Raw genomic sequence first — 22886 nt, 5'->3', positions numbered from 1 at the left:
CAAATACTTCAAGTGGGTGGTTTATATAAGCACCCCTTCGCGCTCGTAAACCTTTATTTGGTGTCGGATAAAGGTTTCTGTCGACCACCACTTTAACAAGGAAATTTTACAAGCTAACAAAGCTAAAAAAAAAGAAAAAAAAATTGCTAGCATCCCAGCAGCCTCGAAGAGAAGGAAGTTCTGATCTTACAAAAGCTCAGCTGGTTCGAGCTACGAGGTGAAAACTTACCGTCGTACAACCTCCCCCTGATTTTCCTTTACTTCACAGCTGAAGTGTACACCGTTGTCTCCATTTCGCAGGAAGCAGTACCTGAAAATGTGTAGCAGCAGAAAAAACCTGGCAGGACAGCCGAGGTACATTCCCCGAGTCTGATTACCGCGGTCAAGTTAAACACCAAAATAAAACAACATTCAAACTTCCGATATGTAATATGATAATTTCACAATAAATGCTTTTCACGATAAAGGCTTTTCTAATAAGCGGTGGAAGAACCGATGTAAAGCAATATATATATATATATATATATATATATATATATATATATATATATATATATATATATATATATATATATATACATACACATGCAGCTGCTCCTCTGCACATGTCCAAACTATCTCAGTCTACCGTAAGTGTCCACACCTGTCTCTATATGTGATCCAGCAGGGGATATCAAACCTACAGGGAATGATCAAACGTTAGCCTTTTCTTTGGGGTTTTGTTTGTCTCAATAATTCACTACCTTTACTCCTTGCAGCTTCACTGTCTCACTCTCATTCACACACATAAATGGAAGTGAGAACACTTACATCCTCGTTCAAATCTTTAGCAATTCAGTTTCTTCTTGTTTTCTAAAGTCTACAATTTCTAATAGCTTTTTAATAGGTTGCAGCAGAGTAGGACAAACTGCATTCTGCATTATGTTCGACACACAATACAAAAAAGTGCATGACATAAACATTTGTGGCACTATATGTCATACAAAATTATTGATTATTATCTTTCAAATGAAAGTGTTATTTAATTTGGATGAATATTGGATTTGTTTGTTTGGGGTTGTTTTGTTTGTTTGTTTTTGCAGTGTCTGTCTACCATTTAATGTGTGTATCTTATCTCTCCCAAATTGTCTAAAGTTTCTTTAATTTGTAAAACTTACAAATGGCAGAAGATGACACTTTTATCTTGTCAGATGCTTTTTAAATAAGCTGCCATCTAAAAATAAAGAATTTTGTTTAAAAAGGCTAAACATATTAAGAATTTGGATTAATTTGTGCTAAAATGTTATTTTCTGATAAGCTCTTATGAGTAAAATAACATATTATTTGCAAATCCAAATAAAATCACCTGGACAATTTTACCACCTTTAACATTTTACTCTTACTTTTTTACCTACTTTTACTTTTCCCGGACGAAGCTTTTATTTGTGAAATAACTCACTGAGTTAGAAAACTTCTTCCTTGTTGCAGCTGATGACTTGACACGTAGACCATGCCTGTGTTTACGTAGCAGAGGAAACACTGTCCCCCTGCGGACATTGCTGAGTAGTTTTGTAACACACCCACAACTCCAGCATTCAACTTCTTTTTATGAGTCATCCTAATCGAAAAATAACACTGACTGTATTTTTGCCATGACCACTAACAAGTCTTAACCCAAATATTTAGTGGTCGACTACACGGAGAACACTTTTATGTGTCTGGTCTCAACACCAGGACTTTCCTTTACATCTGCTGTACTGTGGGGAAAAAAGAAAGAAAGAAGGGAACGTCACTGTAATAGCAGTTTTTTAAAAATGTTGTCTTAAGAACAACTTTCTTCTTCTCAAAGCAAGCTGATATTTGTTAGTTGTTGATAAGTAACATGTCTTAACATGACCATGACTGCCCAACTTTAAAAAGTTCACTAAAGTTTGTGACGGTGTGCAGACGGTGTACATCACAGTAACTATATAAATTGAAATTCTGTGGTCCTCTATCTGATCCTTCATTCCCTCAGAAACAAACAAACAAAAAGCCAGTTGAACCATTAGCTTTGACAAACCTGCTACAGGTGAAAAGGGAAATGTGAACCTCTGTAACATTAGAAATGCTTCATTTGACCCCTTTGCTTACTTTGACTAACAAGAATCAGGTTACCCAAGTGTACTTTGTCCTCCTGGGAGTTTTGTTTTATTTAACAGAAACTTGTAATTGTTGTGTTGTTTTTGTTTTCTGTCATTGGTGTAATATATGAAGAAAAATAACTCTGCTGTAATAACTCATTGCTAAAACGCCATTCATTAGTACTCCTTTTGCCTTCAAAGTTACCTTCATTTTCTTTGGCCTAGATCCAACAAGGTGCTGAAAACATTCCTCAGAGTGTTTGATCCATATTGACAAAATATTATATTATTAATTCTCCCATTCCAACACTTCCCAAAGGTGCTCTATTGGATTGGGATCTGGTGACTGTGGAGGCCATTTGAGTACAGTGAACTCACTGTGATGTTCAACAAACCAGTTTGAGCTTTGTGACATGGTATGCTATCATGTTGGAAGCAGCAATCAAATGATGGGTACCCTGTGCTCATACAGGGATCATTAGCAAAAACATTCAGATAGGCTGTGGTCTTTAAGCAGTACTTAGTTAGTAGTAAAGGGTCCATAGTGTGCAAAACAATATCCCCACCCCATTACACTATGACCAGTTATAGTCTAAATGCACTAAGTTGCTGCCATGTAATTGTATTATTAGATATTTTCTTTAATTAGCAGTTCAGCCGACATATTTGCTTAAATGAAAATGACTTTATGCTGAAACTTTAAAAATGTATTGCTTTCTAAAAGTGTGAACACTGTTATTTTCCAATTACATAATGTAATAACAATGTATCTATGTCAAAGATACATTTGCTTTTTGAATCATTGTTAAAATGTTTTAGTTTTAAATACTTTAATAAATACCCCCCCCCCCCCCCCTCCCGGCCCCCCAAGCCATCTTTATTTGCCTGCCAGGCTTTTAATTTATTTGATAGAGGTAATAAAACGGATTATTTGCCATCAGAGCAATAGATACTGAATGAAGCTTTAGTGGCATAGAGATATTCTAATAATTTACAAAATACTAATGTAAAACACACACACACCAACACACACACACGTACACACAACAGACAACTTATAAAAGGGAGCATGGTTACAAAAAAAAAAGCTTAAAAAAATGCGCACCAGTGCATTTTTAATATGAAATTAGATAGAACTCCGTGGATGTATACTGTAAACTAGTCCTTCAGACAAAGTTTTCTTGGAGTTTGACATCTTGTTTGTTCGCTAAACATCTTTGATGCATTTGATTCGTTAACCGCTGGAGGGACCTCTGTGGCGCATGCGCACCTTTCTCACTTTTGGATGACAACTGCGGCAGAGAGATAACGGACAAACACTCAGCGAGAGCTCCGCGGCGAGGGCAAGGGTTCACTGTTCGGGTAAAGGTTTCTCTGTCCTAAATAAAGTAATGAGGTAGAAAGTCAAAAAGTTAACCAACCCAACCGGCTATGGAACAGATTGGCACGGCTACGGTGAAGATGGACCAGAAGTTTGAGGAGATAGATTCAGAGGGCCGGTGGCAGAAACTCTACTCAGTAAGTCTGTTAGCATAGCAACCGCAAAGCTAACGCGGATTGTGAGTACTTAAAGCGCGCATTTATTGGAGTAAAACTAACAGTCCGGAATGCATTTACTATAAAGTTATAACCGTCTTTCCTAAATAATTTCCTTTGTAGCTCATTTTCATGATTTGCGTTATTTTTAGAAGTCGCTGACATACTTTACTTTTAATGTTACCGAAAGCTTAGTCAATGTCATAAGCCCGTGCATATGGTTGAAGCGATTAGCTACATTACATAGCTACGGACTTGTTTACACTGTTAAATCCGCTCTCCCCCCGGGAAGATCCTGCTCTTAGTTCATATGTAATGACTGCCGAAAGTTACCGCGTGTGTTTACGAGTAAACCAACTGGTTTTCTGATTGCTCTCATGTGATAATATATGCCTAGTGAAAATGCTCAGAGAGGGGCGGAACTGAAAATGTAACCGCTTGAATTTGGTACACGTAGTGATTTGTTTCATTACTTTTTCTTTTGTGTCGCTAAACCTTACTCCCGCTGTCCAGGAAATCAGGAACCAGTCCCACGAGTGTTCCTACAAAGTGGCAAAGTATCCGGAGAATCGCAACAGAAACAGATATCGGGATGTCAGTCCATGTAGGTAAACATTTGTATAAAGGCCAGACTGTTTACCTGTCAATTCACAGCCCATGCCCAAATAACATTTCCCTTATCCCACTTGCAGTCGATCACAGTCGGGTGAAGCTGAAGAACACAGAGAATGACTACATCAATGCAAGTCTGGTAGTGAATGAGGAAGCCCAGAGGAGTTACATCCTGACTCAGGCAAGTCCAAGGAGTTCTACACCATGGTTAACCCTCTGAGGTCTAAGTCATTATATGTGCTATCTCCTAACCCTAATCCTGCCCCACAAATGGTGCTTGGAATTTTATCAAACTAAAGCAAATACCTGAATCCCAAATATCTGTTGAGATGTTCAAAATATAACGCTGAATGTGATTCAGAACACGTTTTGCTTTTGTATGTACTATTTTACGTAGTTTAACAGTATCATTAGCGCATCATAAAGTGTTTAATAAGCTTCCACAACATGGGTCCACAAGATAGACAACATAATCATGGTTATTTTGTTGGCTTCAATCTGTTTTTGTGCAGTAGGACTTAGATGCCTCAAACTAAAACATACTTTACTGCTCTGTCATGTTTTTAGTTTGAAGTCTGCGCTTTTGACACAAGTTGAAACCTTAGACTCGGTGAGGATAAGGTTAAGATGCTAGGTCATCTTAAATCGGTCATGTAGTTTGGACACCAGAGTGTTAAGGATCTTGCTTTTAGGTCCATATAGTCCATTATTTATTAACACTGACTGATTATTTAGGCCCTAAAATATCTCTCTATATACACTTTTAGTTCTGTAATATTTATATGAATGTGGCTTTTCCCCCCAGTTCTTATCAAACTGTGTACATGTGGCTAGTTTGCATAATAGTTTCTGCATATGCCCTTCTTCTCCTCATAATTATTTATTATGTTAACCTGTGTACAATTACCACCCGGTTTGTTATTTAACCTCAGCCTCCAATTTCTAAAAATCCACAAAACCCAAACTAAAAGAGCTCAAAATAAATAAAGCAGGTTGGATGTTTCATTTGCTGTTAGACAGAGTTATTTGCATGTGGAAATAGACATAACACGGCACAGCAAATCCCTGAGCTGAGTAACTCAATCTGTTATCACAAGAAAACGAACTTCCAGGTGAGAATTTGACTAAGGGCGACCTGTTTAGAGATATCGACTTACACTTTTACCCCCATTCTCACATCAAAGAAGAAGCAAAGAGTTAAAGTCTGCATTAAAGTGGGAACATTAGGATTTTTTTTGTAATATTCAGGTTACTGGCTTGACTTGGCAGACGTGAATAGACCTGTTTGTAAGAGGTTATTAATGAGACTTACCTCTGAATGTAACCTAACCCTGTTTGACAAACAGAAACTGAAGTGGTCCTTCTTGCTTCCAGCGCCTCCTGAGACCAAAGCTCTTGTTCAGAATACAATTTTAATTTCTCCTAGTTATTTTGGATTAATTGGACCTGACAGTATAAAAACTAAGCATCACCAAACAAAGTTGTTTTTTCTTCTTATGGGGACACTTGGTTTGTTTTACACCATAAGACAATACAGTTACCAGTGTTTGACCCTTTAATCCCCAATTACTGTGGCTGTAAAACTACAAAATAATTCTGATCTTTGAGCTGGCATTTGAATTTTCTCTCTATCCCAAAATGTTTGATGAGTTATGGTAATGTGAAGCACACATGGTAAAACCTAGGCAGAGCTGATTTCCCTGTCTGTATTCAGACTACAGTACCTTGTAGATACTACTGTGTTGCCATGATACATCAAATATTGCCATAAAGTTGGTTTTCTCTATCTTCCGGATCAGTTTGAATTTTGTCTGTAGGACAAACAGTGACAGAATTACAGTCAGTTAAAGAGTGGCTGTGAAATGGACTGGCCGCTGAGCCGATGGTATATAAAGGGTGAACTTTATTGAGCAGAGTGAAGTATAAGGTGCATTATAGCTAAAAAAGTAAACCCCCCCATATGAGGAAAGCTGGTCATAGGAAGTTCCATAATGATCCATATGTGCTTATTCAAATCCTTTACACACATGGCACACCTGTGGCGGCTTCATTTATTATTTTAGCTCAGTTGTTCCTGATATGGAGATTAGCAGTCAGAAGTAGACAGTTAATCAAAATCCACATTGTTGTTACTGAGGCAGCTGAGCTATCATATGTCTGGTTGCACAGGTTCTGAGGTCCATTACACAGATTTAAAAATACTTCTTAGTAATTCTGTTCCTTTTACTAATTCAGACATGTTTTTGTTGTTAGTTTTATTGTTTAGTTTAATTTGCTTTGCTCATCCAGCCAAAGGACCGTGTCTAATGCCACAGCAAGTTCTTGTGAACTGTGGCCGTCTCTAACACAGTTCACAAGAACCACTATTCCTCTGAGTTTTTGTCATATTTTAGTGAAATAAAATATGCGCGTGGTGATTATCTAATAGCTCTTCACTTAAACTGTGCTGAAAGTCAAGGTCACATTTTTTTGTGAGTTGTAAAGGATTGTGACGGATGAGCTACTGTGTCATTGACGTTATGGCCAATTTAAATTCAACGTCATGAAAGTCCAGTAGTGCTTATTGTATCAATATTGTGCTAATAGATGTTTACCAACACTGTCATGACCTCTCTCATCCTTTATATTTAAATTCAGGACTTTGTATTAGCATGGCAGTTTGTATAAGATATTAATATAACACTAAGATATGGTATATATTAATTATACTCGGTGTGGTCAGTATATCTTCTGTGGTTGTGTGTTTGCTAGTAACTCAAAGAACAAGATATGGCAAAAGACATCCTGAAAACTGTGGAAATATATTTAGTTACATCATAAGCTGTGGATATTACACATGAACTGAAGCTTTCGTGTTTAAAAACAATCGCTGAAATACAGAGATGCTTTTGGAAGCAGCACGTCTCATCCAGCTTGCAGGCTGGCTGCCAGGGTTGCTGCTTGTCGGATAATGATGTCTAAATCTCTCTACCACCGGTTGTAATTGCAGTTTTGTTGAAAATATTTCCTTATATCACTAACTCTGTCAGTGATTTTTTTTTAGCCTTTACTAATTAAATCAGAATGACTGCAACAACATATTATATAATGACATTAAGATAAAAGTCATTTGAAACCTAAGAAATACCACAAGTTTGTGAAGCGAGAGAAGAGAGGTAGGCTAGAAGCTGTGAAACACTCACGTTAACAGAGTTTTATTTATCAGAAGGAACACTGATCTTTTATTGCTTCTTGAAAAGAATTAAAGGGTGTTTTCACATAATTAGCCTTTGAAATTCTTTTTATTGCTACGTTATCTGGCGTGACTAATAGTTGTTGACATTTTGAGGACACAGTTATTACAAATATCAGCTGAAATTCTCTCTTTAAGAGTCAGGAATTCATGCCACAAGAGTTGTGGTGATCATGTGACGGGTTTCAGTTGGTGCAAAACGTTGTATGAAACCAAAACCTTTACCATTGGTTCTTAACCAGACGTGCATTCTTCCTACACAGATTTGAATATTTTCAAGTCTTCAGGAAATGAAAGGACAAATGACTTCAACGGTCATCACCACAGTTAAACAGCCCGGGCTGATAAGACTCTTTATTTATGATTCTGCTCACCATGCACTGACTGCTACCTCGCTAATTTAAAGCTACTGAGCGTTTTCACGATTAAACACGACAACCCTGTATCGCGTGTTTCTCACTTCAGTAACAGATTGTAAAGAGTTGGGCCGGAGGATATTTTTGAGATGTTGACTAACAACATTTTTTAGTCTAGTCTTACACACTTGAGTTCTGTCAGTCATCCATAACATCCAGTGGGTTATTTTTTTTCACACTTTTTGTTTTCTTGTATTGCTTCTTTGGAGATGAGTCATCTGTGGTTTGTTAAAATGTTACAGCATCCCACTAGTCTGATCAGAGTCAGCTGAAAGTAGTTACACAAAGCAATCATTACACATTTAAAACTATAACCAAAATTGCAGCAGTTACTTTCCACATCAATAAATGTGATGATGATTTTTTTTTTAAAACTTTTAATCCTTTAATTTTCTTTCTTTTTAATCCCGTATGTTATGTTTTCGTGGCTGTGATGATGGGCTTCTCTGTGGCTGACGACTGAAGACCGCGTAAAATGTTCCTCAGCATAACTCCAGAGAAATGGCTCGTGAGGTCAAGTTAATTCCTGTAGCACATTTAAAAACAAAGTGCTGTAAAATTATCAACAGAGTTTGAAAAAAAGGCATCATAAATTGAAACTCATTATGATTGAAATGCTGAAGAATAAAAAAGAGTTTTCAAAGAGTTTTGAATGTGTCTAATGTTGGAGAGGTCCTGATGTGAAGGAGCAGGGTTTTTTTAATATCAAAGAAATGAGCCGGTCATCTTGATGTTTAAGCACTTGTATTTTTTATTTCTGTTTAGCAGGAATGCAGCAGAGACTACTGACTACTGTACCTCTGTCTTATGTATTCTGAACATAAAGGCAGACTTTTAAGAGACTCATGAAAGACCTTTGACATTTTGATGGTTTTCAGCCCACCAATAATTTACTCAGCTCAGCCACATGGCAACCTTTAGCAGTTTTGATCTTTAACTCTTGCTGTCATGCGGCAAATCTCTGCGGCATGCTGACCATAAGATTAGAGACCAACCTCTGTGTGTTGCATGGCTAATATATTGAGTGGATCTGATGTTATTGTTCAAAGCATAGACATCACATGAATTTGTTTTGTGGACCTCCCACTCTTCCAGCTGTGTAACTGATTGAAGCGTTTGTTTGTTTTTCTGTTTATTTATTTATTTATTTTGTCCACAGGGCCCCCTCAGGAACACCTGTGGTCACTTTTGGCTCATGATCTGGGAGCAAAAGACCAAAGCAGTCATCATGCTCAACAGAGTCATAGAGAAAGGCTCGGTGAGTGTAGAGTACAGCAGATACAGATTACACTCTCTGGTATGACTTCTGTTATTCGACTGTGTGCACCCACACACAGAAATTTGCAGAAATATCAAATAGACCACAGAAAAACTTGTCAAGAGATCGACTGTTTTATCTTCAGCCACACACACACACACACACGCACACTTACTTGCTTGCTGGTAGTGTGAAATAATTTAAGCACTTTTTAGTGCTCATATTAAACTTTTTAAATGGTCAGATGTCAAGTAACACACCACATTTACATCCACGATGAAATATCCAATAATCATGACTGCATCCATGGATCCAATGACGTTTTCCTAAGAACTTCACAGCGAGGTCTCACAGTGTTTCGGTTTGATGTGTATTTGCAAAGGGTTCAATTTTCCCTCGTCTCATCACAACAGTAGAGAAATTCCCACATCCAAGTCTTGACTTGACTTCAGTTGTTAATTACTTTTAAGCTGGCCCAGGCCCACACTCTCTGGTAAATATTTTCATTCAAATCCTTCACTAAGCTTTAAGTAATCCTGTTAATAAACAGGGAAACAAACAAATGGACAGACCTAAGCATCACGTGACCTCCTTGGCAACAAAAAGCCAACATTTGGTAAAAAGAGGCAGTCGGTGATGGCGATGGATAATCTCAACCCCCCAACTGAGGCCTCACAGACAGCTGTTTACTCAACAGGGTCGGTTCCTTACACATCTTAGTATCGTCCTTTTCTGTAGCGATTTTAAATCTGGCTGAAAATGCAATCTTTTGTTTTTATTTTCCAAACCAGCATTCCTGAGATGTCACAATGTGATATTAAGCCCCTTTTTTTCATAATCACAACATTATCTGATAACAGCTCTACTGTGTTTTTTTTGCCTATACTGGCATGAAACCTGAAGGAATTTGTTTTTCTTACAACACTGGCCGACAGACCTCGCAAGGATGGCTTAAGTTGTCTTTTTCGACACGCTCGTGTTACTCTGCACACACTGAAACAATAACCTGGCATCCTTATATTTACACACTGCAAAAGCCATTTTGGAAAAGCTCCATTTGAGTGGGAGAAATGTGTTTTTGTGTTTTTGTTTGTTTGTTTTTTGTCTGGATGCAGAGCTGCAACATGAAACGTGAAAAAATGTGGGTTTATAAATTTTAGAGGCTTAATCTGTATGTACTCTCGCCCTCCTCCTGTCAGCAGGATTACTGGAATTCAGTGTTTTGACAGTGTGTTCACACACAGATGTATTGAGTGGATCTGGGATGCAGCCAAACCTCTCAACTCCTCTAACTCCAGTGATCCTGCAATGTTCAGATTAAACACGCACACTAAAAGTCTGTCGTGCAGAGCAGCTGTGACCTCTCTGTTTCTCCGTAAAGCAGCTGAAGTGGATCCTGCTGGGTCATGAGATTCACTCTGTGCCGGTTTTCTTTGAAATGAAAGATACAGAGCACCTAATCAACAGATATTTTTAAACTCACAAGGATCTTCTCTGTAGATTGGCAAAGTTGAGTGATAAACTTAGACTTGCTGAATTGGAATTGAACAAGGCTTTACATTTGGCAGGGACTAACTGACATAAACGTCTACAGGAAGGAAGTACACAAATACTTTTTTTTACGCAGAGTTATACATGTTTTGTGTCATGTGACGTTAGCGTCAGTGTCACCGGGTAGAATTAAGAAGATATTTGACTGCAATGTGTGTAAAGTTATTATTCAGCGTCCCTGAATAGCCGCTTCTACTTCTCCTTTTAATGTGTGTGTTTCCTCTCATGTGATAGGAAAAGTGTGCCCAGTACTGGCCCACAGCAGAGGAAAGGGAGATGGCCTTCAGAGACACACGCTTCTTGGTCACACTGCTGTCAGAAGACACCAAGTCTTACTACACCACCAGAAGGCTGGAGCTGCAGAACATTCAAGTAGGCCACAGCATTACTCAGTGTGGGGAATTACCAGCAAAAGGTGGCGAAGGAGAAGTAAAATTTAGAGGTTTCACACCAAAGATTTGCCCTTATTCACTAATGACACATATTATTATTATGTTTTGTTTTTTTATCAGATTTTTACAAAGCTTTTCTCCCACGCAAACAAAGGTTTTGCAGTGTGGAGGTGGGAAGATGTCGATGGAAAATGTAAATGAGGTGCAAACGATGCAAGAGAGCAGTCTGATACGTTTTAAATAAATGGCAAATGCACAAAGTACAGCGTAAAATCAAATCATTTAATTTTGAGTTTCTGTAATCCTCCAGCTACTTGTTTCATCATATTTAAAATGAGCGCCAAAAGGAGCGTTCTTAATGGAAATTTACAGCCAAGTTTATTTTGCTGGATTGGTGTTTTTTCAGGAGCAGGTTTATTCAACAAAAAGAAACTGAAAGTGTTGTTGCTGACTTGTTTGCCAAGTCCAGTTCTTAAACTGAAGTAACCTCCAGTTACCCCAGTCAGCACTGATAAAGACAACTGAAAGTGTAAATACACATAGAGCAAAGTTTTAGAGTTTAACTGCTAGTGAGCCCTGCTTTATCTCCTTTCACAGACAGGGGAGAAAAGGGAGCTCTACCACTTTCATTACACAACGTGGCCCGATTTTGGTGTCCCCGAGTCCCCGGCTTCCTTCCTAAACTTCCTCTTTAAGGTGCGGGAATCTGGAGCACTGGGCACAGATCAAGGACCAGCTGTGGTGCACTGTAGCGCTGGAATCGGACGCTCAGGGACGTTTTCACTAGTTGACACATGCCTGGTCCTGGTAAGTCCTGGGTCTTTGTTCTACGCAAGCTCCGACTGAATGCGTTTCATGTATTTTTGCTACCTCCACCAAGGAGATTATTTTTGTAGTAGTGTTTGCGTGTGTGTCATTCTGCCTGTAAGCACAATAGCTTGAAAAGCTTTGAATGAATTTTGATAAAACTTTGTAGGGGTGTAGAGTGGGGTCATGTTAATGGTCCATTAAAATTTGGCTTACATCCACCAATGTCTTCAGGGTCAACATATTGATTTAATGGTCGAAAATTACTAAAAAAGCTTTATAACTTAGAAGCTACAAGTCTTAGAAGTTTGCAGTGTATTGTCAACATATAGAAAGTATGGTATATAGAAAGATTTATCATATCATGCCACATTTGACCTCTGATCTTTCCTTCACAGTCAACAGATTGAGCTAAAGGTCAAAGAGATAATAATGCTATATAGAGATATTTTAAAATGTGTTTCTTACTGCCATTGTTTGTATTGACAACATAGAGGCAGTGCTATATGGGGATTCTAAGTATATGGTTACTTTGGACCTCTGTCCTCTTCTTCAAGGTGAAATAAGGTCAAACCGCCATAAAAGATCTTTTGTGTTTAAAACTCTCCTTAAATTCTGCTGCCTTTGTTTGTATTGGCAACATTTAAGAAATGAAACTGATACATGGGGATTTTAAAAATCACTTTATAGTTTGGATCGAAGTTTAATTGTGTCAGGTTTGACTTTTGACCTCACTTTTACATTTCACATATGCCTTTCCTTCGAGTTGACCTCAGAATCTGTTATTTTCAATGTACTACACATTTTCTTATTTACGTTGAAAAAGGACAAAGAAAACAAAAACAAAATATATATACACAAAATACAATACTGTTCTCTTAAATGTAAATACTGCCCAGAGGGTGCGCTGCCCTGGGCGAGGTTTGCCCTCTTTGACCTGTGCTTATTTTAAAGATTAACACACAAGTTATTATTTGATATTTGTATGTGCACTTTATGTTAAGAAATGGCATGAGCTCAGTAACTTTCGTAATGAATCTATTGGCGCTTGAATATGAAAATAATTGTGTTTGAATGTCTGACTGACGCACCTTAAGCACATAGATATAAGAGAAAAAATGCTGAAAAAATAAAAGTGAAGTACATTTACGTTTATCCCACACTCCAAATACAACACAGTTTTGCATTTTGAGAAAACGCAGTGTAAGGGTACAAAAATATTTTTAAAACTTCTACACTGAAATTATGGCTGTCTTTGCTTGCCCTTCCTCCTAAAAGAGCACAGTAAGGTGTAGCTTTAGAGGCAGGTTTTGATAGTTTATATAACATCCTGGAAATAAAGCCTGTTGGGAAATGTCAGAAAGCTCCTTTTTCCTCTAAACCAGCTGGCAAGCTGTCACTGTGTTTGTGTTTCATTGACAGAATCTGGCAGGCTTCCAGAGTGATAATGTTGTACTGTAGTTAACCATTCACTGTCCTTATTTTATGTGAGAGTTTACTCACTATAGCCTTCCAAAACAGACAGTGCTTTGAATAAATACAGGATTAACTTAAAAAATACAGACTCAAACATTCAGGTTATTTACAAGTTTATGCTGTAGATGAAAAAATAATGGAGATTAAATTGATTTGGATTTCCCTTTGAAAACATGGGTTAACATAAAGAGATTTGGGATTTCCTTCTGGTTAATGGAAATGTGTATTATTGGTGTATCTTCTAGATGGACAAGAGGAAAGACCCCTCATCAGTAGACATCAAAAGCATCCTGCTGAACATGAGGAAATACCGAATGGGCCTGATTCAGACTCCTGATCAGCTGCGATTCTCATACATGGCTGTCCTTGAAGGGGCAAAGTTTATCATGGGAGACTCATCTGTACAGGTAGCTGTTCCAGACAGGAATAAAAAAATAAAAAACAATTAGGTGACTTTCTTTCTCAATCCGTTGTTCGTGTGTAAATTTGGAGGCCTGTGTGTAGTCCCACTTTTTTAGCAGGAGTTATTTTTTTCTGAAAAAGATTTAGAATCAGCAGACTGCGAAATATTTTCATATTTTACTGGGGGCTTACTTTGTGAATTAGTCAAAGAGAGATGGTGGAATATTTGGGGATTGGAAAGCCAGGCTGACAACTTGAGATCTGAAGGCTCAAACAAAGTATTATAATAAGCCCAGTGTGAATTACAATGCAAGAAAATGATAACTAAAACATTGGTATTCTGTTCTTCCATTTAAACTCAGACTGTGTGTTGAGTCTGAGCTTTTCTAGGACACATAGATAAACACAAGTATAGCAGTAAATATAAATCAAACGCATGGTATCTGTTTACTTTATATGGAAGGAATATTATTTATCTACAAAATCCCCAAGTTGTAAATCAAGGGAACTATATTTGTCAGTAAGGGAGCCACATTATGGCCACACTGATTTGGTTGGTGTGCATCACTATGATCCTGCTGGGTGCAATGTGTTCCCAAGAAAACTTCCTGCGCACTTGTTGAAGTAGTAAACATAAATTTTTTGTTGCGCAAAAGGGCGAGTGTGCAATTGTAAAGCGCAAACTGCGTCCAGGATGGAAACAATTGTATTATACTGCTAATACAATATATGCTAATACAATACAACTTTGACTCTTTGCAAACATCTGCACAGACAGCATGCAAATGCTAAGCTAGGCAAGACTCAGAGTGATGTTAAAGCTGAGTGCATGCAGTCCTCAGCCCAGCACCCAGAGCCTGATCTTCAACACGTAACAAAGGAAGTGTTGAGCAGTCAGACTATACCCTCCATTACTCCCTGTTGATGTTTCTACAGTAGAATCACCATGGCGATTGCCATGTAACGTGTAGTGTAACTAATTACTCCCTCGAGGGAGTAGTTAACTAACAATAAATGTGTAATACATTACCCCAACACTGCTACAAACCGAATACAAAGTCAACTTTTAGTCTTTACTTACAAAATAACTGTTTCCGTCTTTGCTCTCTGTCTTCAGCAATTATTGTGGAGATGAAGACAAGAGCAGACAAGGACACAGCAGTAATGTATTCAGAGCTAATAGGTTTAGAAGACTGCGATACACACTACCAAATTCTTCTTAAAATTTAGGTTTTGTTTTCTTTTGAGAGTCCTAAAAGGTAGACAGATTTTACATTGTATTGTCTTTGAATCCTTATCCTTGAAAAATGCTATCTGAGACAGTCCTTTACATGCAGCACCAGGCGCTCTGCGTTGTATTTACGTATTTAACCTCATAAACCTAACCTGCTCTATATACTTTTGTTGCACAATGTCATTTTACAGAGTGGAAACACACAGAATGTTTTGTCACTGGAAAAAAGTACTGCTGTTCCCATCCTGTTTGCTGTCAATCTTTCCGTGTAGAATCAATGGCGGGAATTATCCAAGGAAGATCAGGAGCCGCTATCAGAGTCTCCCCCTGCACCTCAGCCACAGGCCAGGTGTCCGACGGAGCGGCACAATGGCAGCCAGCAGGAGGACGGAGGGGACTACAGACAGGATGGCAAAGCGCCTGCACAGTCTCCCTGCAAGGAGCAGGAGCTCGATGGCAGCACAGCACAGTCAGTACAGTGAGTCTGATAAACAAAAAGCGTGTGTAGATTATCAGCCAATAATCAGCTGATTGACCTATTACTGGTTCAACTTCTAACAAAGTATGAATGTCAGAGTGAGGATAGATGTAAAGTGAATCCGATGAAACCCATAAAAAATAGAAGAAAAAATTAAACTGGGATTAAAAAACCAAACAAAACAATGAAATTAACTGAAATGACACTTTGTACTTAAATTTTAAATGGCAAACTTAGAGGAAACATCTTTAGTTTTAGACTTTTTCAGTTTGGTCACATTTGTCAGCACAGCCGATTGTCATTATAAAGTGTGTTTTAAAACTGGTCTGACTTCTTTATTCTATCCCAGGCAATTACTTCCCACATTATAATAACTGAAAATACTGAAACTTACACTGATTCTAATGAGAACCAAACTGAAATGAGAAAATCCACTCTGGAAACAAATCTGAGAAAAACTAGAATCTATAAAACCAGGAGTAAAAACTGATGACAAAATGTTAAACTATACCGTCTCTGTTTGGTGTCATTTGGACTTGGCTACAGGCTACATGTGTAAAAAAAAATTAAATGTACCGTTGTTACTAAACAACTGTTTACCTGCGTTCCTCCTTTCTACGCAGAAAACGACGCAGGGAAGACAGCATCTCCAAATCGAGCACAGCCAAGACACCCCAAAGCAAGTCCAGGACAAATGACTCTGAGAGGAAGAGAAAAAGGTGATTAAAGTTTTGGTTTAAACCACTTTTTACTCTCTTTTTTGTTTTTTATAGTCAAATCATCAAGTTGGTGTTCTCTGGGATGATTTTTCATGCACCATGTCAGTACCTGCTGAAATTTGGACTGCCAAGCGTTACATATGTGTGTAAAAAATAATCAACGTGGGCAAATTTAGGTAGTCCATTGGGGTTAATTACCCCAATGGAAGTCAGGTACACCACTGTGTTGTATTTAATAAATGGCTTTAGCAGTAAGCGAGGTGTTAAAATGCATAAATTGAGGCATCGAATGATTTTGCACTCTCTTAGGTCTTTATTTTCTTGTAGACAGCGGAGAAGAATTTTTATTTGACCACTGTTACGATGTCAAATACAAGAGGATACAAGTCATTTTTCAGCTACACTTTAATTTACTTTAAGGGATACACAGGCTTTCCCAGTGTGTGACTTAAACCTCTAATAGCAGAAGTTACCCCAAGTCGGTCTTGAAACTTCATTTTTTTTTAGCTTTTATAATTTTCTGTTTCTGTTTCTCATAATTCTTATGCATCGACTCCTCTAGCCTAGCCAGCTGACACACAGCTTACGTTCTCATGAAGGCACAGGTTGACACCTTATTTCTGATGACAGTGCACCTCAAGAGAAAAAAAAAAACTGCTTCTCACTGAATCACTTCTGAGAAGGCAGCCTTTGTTGTGTGACATGTCAGCGTTGTTCCAGTAATACAGGCAAAACTGCGCCATTTCTGTGAAGATCTTACACTGTTGTTGTGGTTCTCCTGGACAGTTTGGGCTGCATTTGCTGCACATGACAAGAGCTCGGCTGTCCGGCGGGGGGCGGTGTATCTTTACCCCCCTCTGAGGCAGCAACGACAACCACGGAGAGCGCGTTTAACGGACGAAATTTACCCGCAGCTTTAAAAAACAAAACAAAAGAAAGAACACCCACTCTTGTACATGGAGGTCTGTGTGTTTGCGTGTGTGCAGGTGTGTGTATGTAAGTGTGTATTGCTGTGTTTTCTCTTGGGGTTTTGTTCTTCCTTTGATGATTTGCTTGGCTCTTGTGGTTTTGGAGTTGTTAATTTTGGCTGCACTCTAGCATGCTGCGCGAGTGTGAGTACATTTGTGGTTGTTGGTTTTCGAAACTCTGAAATGTCAGGTTCGGTTGGAACAATGCAAAATGCTAATTATTATTATGCATCATATATTTGAATTTGCCGTCAGCGTTTTATCTCTGCAGTAAACCCTGTCAAGAAAGTGGGCGTACGAAAGATTAATCAACAACCTCTGCTTTGAAAATAAAAGTCATGCAAGGAAGGAGGCCTGGAAAGAGAAGGCAGAAGCATAGATTGTCCCTTGGCAGTTATAGAAAAATACATCAGTGATTGGACCTTTGATGAAGCCCTCCATCCTGCCGTTCTGACAAATGAGGAGTGGGTCTGACTGAAAACCCAGCTGAGTCTACTGATGGTCAAACGCCCACAGCTTCAGTTTTAAAATCTTGATACCTGTGCTCCAGCGGAAATCCACTCGGTGTTTTGTCAGTCGATGTATTTCTGAAATATTCGGTTGTTGTAAGCAGCTGAAAGTGCGCCTCTATGGATCAAACGCCACATCAAGATGCAGTCAGCGCTAACTTTTGAAAAATCAGCAGTCTTAGCTGCTCACAGCAGTTTGCTTTCTGTTTTCACAAAGCTCATTTTAAGCTATTTACTGGCTAACACACAAAATAAGCAGCACTGCCAAAGTAGCAGTGAAACACCAGAAAAGCTTTTTTTTTTTAAAAAGGCTCTGGTTCCAGATGTGAATTTCCCCATTCATTTTCTCTATTTACTTTTCCTAAAATCCTCATACTGAGAGTTTTAGGCCTTGATCAAAGCCAAACAACCCATGAGGTAAAGCATGACCATAAAAATCTTTGTTTGGGATCACAAAATTAAAGGAAAACAAAAGAAAAAAGGTGCATTACTGGGTACACAATTAATGGTGAAGAAATTACTCGTCCCAATAGTGCAAAACCTAATCAAACTGAATTCTTTTCATTTCTGTATTGCTGTAAAATAATAGTGTTGTGTGTGTGTGTGTGTGTGTGTGTGTGTGTGTGTGTGTGTGTGTGTGTGTGTGTGTGTGTGTGTATATATATAAATATATATATATATGTCTGTGTGTGTGTGTGTGTGTGTGTGTGTGTGTGTGTTTGTGTTTAGTAAAGGATAGTGTAGTTGTGTGTATGGTACAGTTCTTTGTTCCCGATTACAGTGACAGCTCTTGCAGTTTCTGAACTTTCTTCCCACTAAGCAATCTGCAGATTTAAACATTGCCACGGTAACACCAGCCTCCACCAATCACAGACGTTGCCGATTCAATTTAAGATTGTGGGTAGGCTAGTTTTGTTTTTTTGGTTTTATGGCCCATAATCAAAAATCCTCCTGGAGAACATGAATGGGATTTTTACTTCTGGAACCTCACCTGTGTCATTGTAACATTTGTGAGAGGAAGCAGCCAGAAGTGCATCTCAAACACACAAATCAAAGAGTTCAAAGATATATTGATGTATTTTCAGGATGATAATTAAAAAACAGTCTAAAGCAGGGGTGCCCAATCCTGGTCCTCGAGAGCTACCGTCCTGCAGCTTTTAGATGCATCCTTGTTCCCACACACCTGAATCAAATGAATGGCTTGTTATCAGGCCTTTGCCAAACATGATGGCATGCTGAAGAGATCAAACCATTTGATTCAGCTGTGTTGGAGTAGGGATGCATCTAAAAGCTGCAGGATAGTAGCTCTCGAGGACCGGGATTGGGCACCCCTGGTCTAAAGAGTACACAGCTGATTGCAGCTGCCTGTGGCTCTGCTAAGGCGTACCCTGATTTGTGATCCTTTTTCTTCTAACTTAATGCAGACAGTAAAATATATTAAAATAATCTTGTTGAATTCGGAAAGCCTCCCTAAACAGTTGCCCCCCACATAGAAAGAATGCAGGTTTAAAGAACATCTGCTTTGGCTTAACTTTTTAAAATAATGAGTGGATATGTCTGGATTTGCTGCATGTTTTTTCTATCTTGAGGACTTTATTGTGTCTGTTTTCCTAGTGGATTTGTGTATTGTGAAGTGCATCAATTGTGTTTTGGACTTTATAAAGTTTGAATATTAAATCAGCAGCTTTTCTTACTTAAACAGGCTGGAAGATCAAAAACACTTCCTGTTGCTCAACTAACAACTAATTTTTAGATCGTTTTCTTTTCTTTTCTTTTTTCTTTGCTTGTGTGTCTGGAAATAGTTGAAGTGCCTGTAAGTTACGTAAAGCGCTTCAGTGTTTACTTCTATCCAACCAACAGTCCCAGACCTCAAAACGGAAGAGGCTGAAACTACACACATGTAGTTTGATGTGTTATTAAAGCAGTCAGAGTTAATGTAAGTGTAATTTCAGGCCCGACTCCAGCTCTACAGCAGTCATCTACGTTCTTCATTTTAGCACTGATCATTAGATCTAATGGAGAGGGCAACTTTTGCTTTACTTTACAAAAATATTGAACATTTCTCTGAGATGTGGGGAAAAGCTTGGCTGTATCCGTAACATACCATTGTTGGTTGTGATTACACTACGTCTTTACCCTTGCACGTTGGAACTGGAGGAGCTGGTTTGGTAGCTCACTTTGACTCTATGACTACATACTACAGTTGTGTGCAGGGCTTTTCCTGCCTAGAGGAATTTCTGGCACCCTCCAGAAAGTGCAATAAAAATCACTGCCATTGTTTGTTGAAATAGAATTTACTCGAGCATGATAGACTTGAATTAACACAGACTCCTTACCTTTACTGTACTCTGGGTGCGGCTGGGTACTACACTAGCATTTCTGTATACCTGAACTTCAGTAGTGTGTTGGTAACGTTCCCCACAGAAGCACAGATTCATACAGTACCACAGCCAAGTGTACGCATCATCAGCAGCACAGGGCAAACCACACCAGCAGTCGAAACACGAGCAACTTCAGCAGCTGGATACTGTTGGAGGTTGGCCTTTTAAAACAAACACTGGGCACTGAAATATCATATTGGTATCTAAAAGCTAGTCCTAAAAGCAAAGAACGAAACAGGGATGTCTTTGGACGCTTTAAAATAACGAAACATTTTCGTGTTTCAGCTGAAAGCTTCTGAACCACTCGGGGGTTTTCCTGGCTCTCATCGAGCCTTTGGAGGGTACATAAATATGATTGGTTGAGACAAAGACCTCAAGTTACAAAAGGTTACTATGGTATTGCTGGCCATAAACAAATAAACAGTTGTGGTGATCTTTTTCTTTTGGGGGGGATTTTTGTATGCAGGAAACCCCCTGTGAGTGTGACGAGTTTTATTAAGCATAACAGCTGCTTTTGCTGCTCTGATAGTCGGTCTGATGTTGATGTGATCAAAGTGATCTTTAGATTCCTGCTTTCTGCGGTTTCATCACGGCAGCTCGGCCAAGCCTAAGATACTAACGGGATTTTTCGTAGCACGGCTTCCTTTGATCACTCTTAAGCTTCACTGACCGACAGAAAAAAGTTTTTTTGAGTTTAACAGGAACTTATTTTTCTTTATTTTCTTTTCACAGGGCGAAAACCAGCGACTACTAACCACCTCCACCTGTAGCCACAACTCTGGCAGCAAAGCCAACATCGGCAGGGAACTCCAGCTCTCTCCCAATCTTCCTCACCTCCATGTCCTCAGCTAGCGCTCCTTTTCCTTTTCATTGCTTGTATGTCTTTTTTTTTCCTTGCATACCGGCCTATCATCATTAGTTAGAGCCAACATTTCTGTTTCTTCTACCATCAGGAACACATCACGTCCACCTCCGGCTCACCTTTCCGATCTCTCATCCTCATTGTTTACAGTGGACACTTTGACATTCGTTTAAAGACAAGCACACCAGCGCTTTACCCCTCTGGCCACACCTCAACCTTAAACTGTCAATGCTGCTTCCGGAGTCAAAAGATTTGTTTTTTCTTTCTCTCGCTCTCTTTTTTGGCATTAATAATATTATTTTGCAGCTTTCTCATTCTTTTACGCTCATTTACATTCATGAAATTCAGACTGAAAATAGGGGCTATGCATTGCCAATTTGTAATGCTGTTTATATGTGTATTTTTGGAAAAGGGTAAAAAACATTTTTTCAGAGGCAAAAGTAAAAAATTTTCTATTTTTTATAATAAATTACTTGAAGTTTTTCAGGTGATGTGGGGCCGGCTGAATGAAACACACTGTCTCGCTCCCATGTGAGAAATTCAGTGACATGTAATGTTTCCATGATGTACATAGTGTTCTTCTTTTTTTTTTTTAAGAGAGATGTGTACAAAATGACATATTTTTGCTTGTAAAGGAAACCCTGAATACCAAAAGAAGAAGAAAAAAGGACGAAAGCTTATGTTACACACCTGGATAAAGTAGAAAGCTGATTTAAAGCTGACTTGTTCTCCTTTTGAAACAAATTGTCTTAAGTTTGTTTTTGTTTTTTAGAGTGTAATCTGTAATTAAAACTGGTATCATCTAGTTTACATACAAACTGTTCTTCTGTGGTTATTTATCTACAAACCTGTTGGTTTGGTGCTATATTAATTAAATATAACAATAATAATAATAATATTAAAACAATAATATATGTCTTCTTTTGGATGAAAAGAAGTTGGATAAATTGGAAGAATTAGTATTTGGTTAGCTAAAATTATCAGTTGTAAGCTAAACGAAGATTACAAAGACACATAACCATCCATAAAATTATATTTAGTCATTTTTTAAATGTAATTTTATGATGATTTGGTGTTCAAGATGTAAAACTAAACATTTTTAGTAGCAGGAGGATAGATTTTTGTCAGTTTTTCCTTTAGTTTTCATACTAAGCTAAACTAGCAGTATGTAGGTTGTTGCCCACAGTGGTTGTAAATGCTGAGACCCAGTAAATATAGTAAGAGCTATACAACAGAAAAAACCCAGTTTAAAATAGTTGTGTTTGTCCATGAACAATTTATTGTGTTCAAATTTTATTCTATGTTGTATTTTGTTGGTTTACTTCCGTGGCATCTTATAATCTTCTATCTAATTTCAGGATGTGAGAGAATCCTAAAATTTAGGATAAGAAATATTGTCAGTATTAAAATATTTGAATTAAAAACCTGAATTAAAACTATATAGAAAACAAAATGCAGCTTCTTGCTTAAGAAATGGGACGACTAATAAAAACAAGACTTGGAAGTGGGCGTGGTCAGCACCAGAAGCAGTCTGAACTGCTGATGACAGGACAGTTTTGACTGTCTCATTGTTGCAGCAGATTCATCAGACCAGGAAATATACTTCCAAATTTATTCTATTGTTTAGTTTTGAAGCCTCAGTTTCCTGTTCTTGGCTGACTGGAGTGGCACCCAGCGTGGTTTGCACTTCTGCATATCTCATTTGTAACCAGTAATTCTGAGTTACTACTGATTTCCTGTCAGCTCAAAGCAGTCCTCTGCTTCTCCTCTGACACCAACAAGGTATCCAGAAAATCACTGGATATTTTATCCTTTTCAGACCATTCTCTGGAAACTCTGGAGATGGCTATGTGGGAAACTCCCAGCAGATCAGCAGTTTGTGAAATACTCTGACCAGCACGTCAAACAACCACACCACATTCACCAGTGGCTTAAATGATTTTTCTTCCTC

The 22886-nt window shown here is 38.3% G+C and overlaps 2 protein-coding genes across 3 annotated transcripts in view; one reads left to right on the top strand and one right to left on the bottom strand.

Annotated features, from left to right (window-relative positions):
* Window positions 1-410, bottom strand: part of rnf19a (ring finger protein 19A, RBR E3 ubiquitin protein ligase) — a 28390-nt gene extending 27980 nt beyond the window's left edge. Inside the window, exon 1 of the mRNA XM_086279063.1 lies at window positions 230-410. The gene's annotated coding sequence lies outside the window, so the exon portion shown is untranslated. The remainder of the gene's footprint in view (window positions 1-229) is intronic.
* A 2985-nt stretch (window positions 411-3395) lies between these two features.
* ptpn2b (protein tyrosine phosphatase non-receptor type 2b) lies at window positions 3396-21753 on the top strand. Of its 2 annotated transcripts, none has more exons than XM_086280034.1 (10): window positions 3396-3620; window positions 4152-4242; window positions 4331-4431; window positions 9058-9156; window positions 10942-11079; window positions 11697-11906; window positions 13628-13789; window positions 15291-15487; window positions 16120-16215; window positions 20806-21753. In XM_086280034.1, exons 1-10 carry the CDS (start codon window positions 3534-3536, stop codon window positions 20825-20827), a joined length of 1203 nt encoding a protein of 400 aa, XP_086136160.1. In that variant the 5' UTR covers window positions 3396-3533; the 3' UTR covers window positions 20828-21753. The 2 variants fall into 2 exon arrangements, with proteins under 2 accessions (XP_086136160.1, XP_086136159.1); XM_086280033.1 differs by having other exon boundaries at window positions 15291-15496.
* Window positions 21754-22886: the final 1133 nt, after the last annotated feature.

The sequence above is a fragment of the Aulonocara sp. 'chitande type north' Nkhata Bay genome, linkage group LG22 (assembly GCF_057382095.1).
Source record: "Aulonocara sp. 'chitande type north' Nkhata Bay isolate Kocher_YH1m ecotype deep benthic linkage group LG22, A_spYH_male_GT1.1, whole genome shotgun sequence".
Lineage (NCBI taxonomy): Eukaryota > Metazoa > Chordata > Actinopteri > Cichliformes > Cichlidae > Aulonocara > Aulonocara sp. 'chitande type north' Nkhata Bay.
Note: the sequence above shows the minus strand (reverse complement) of the source record. Positions and strands in the feature narration are given on the sequence as shown.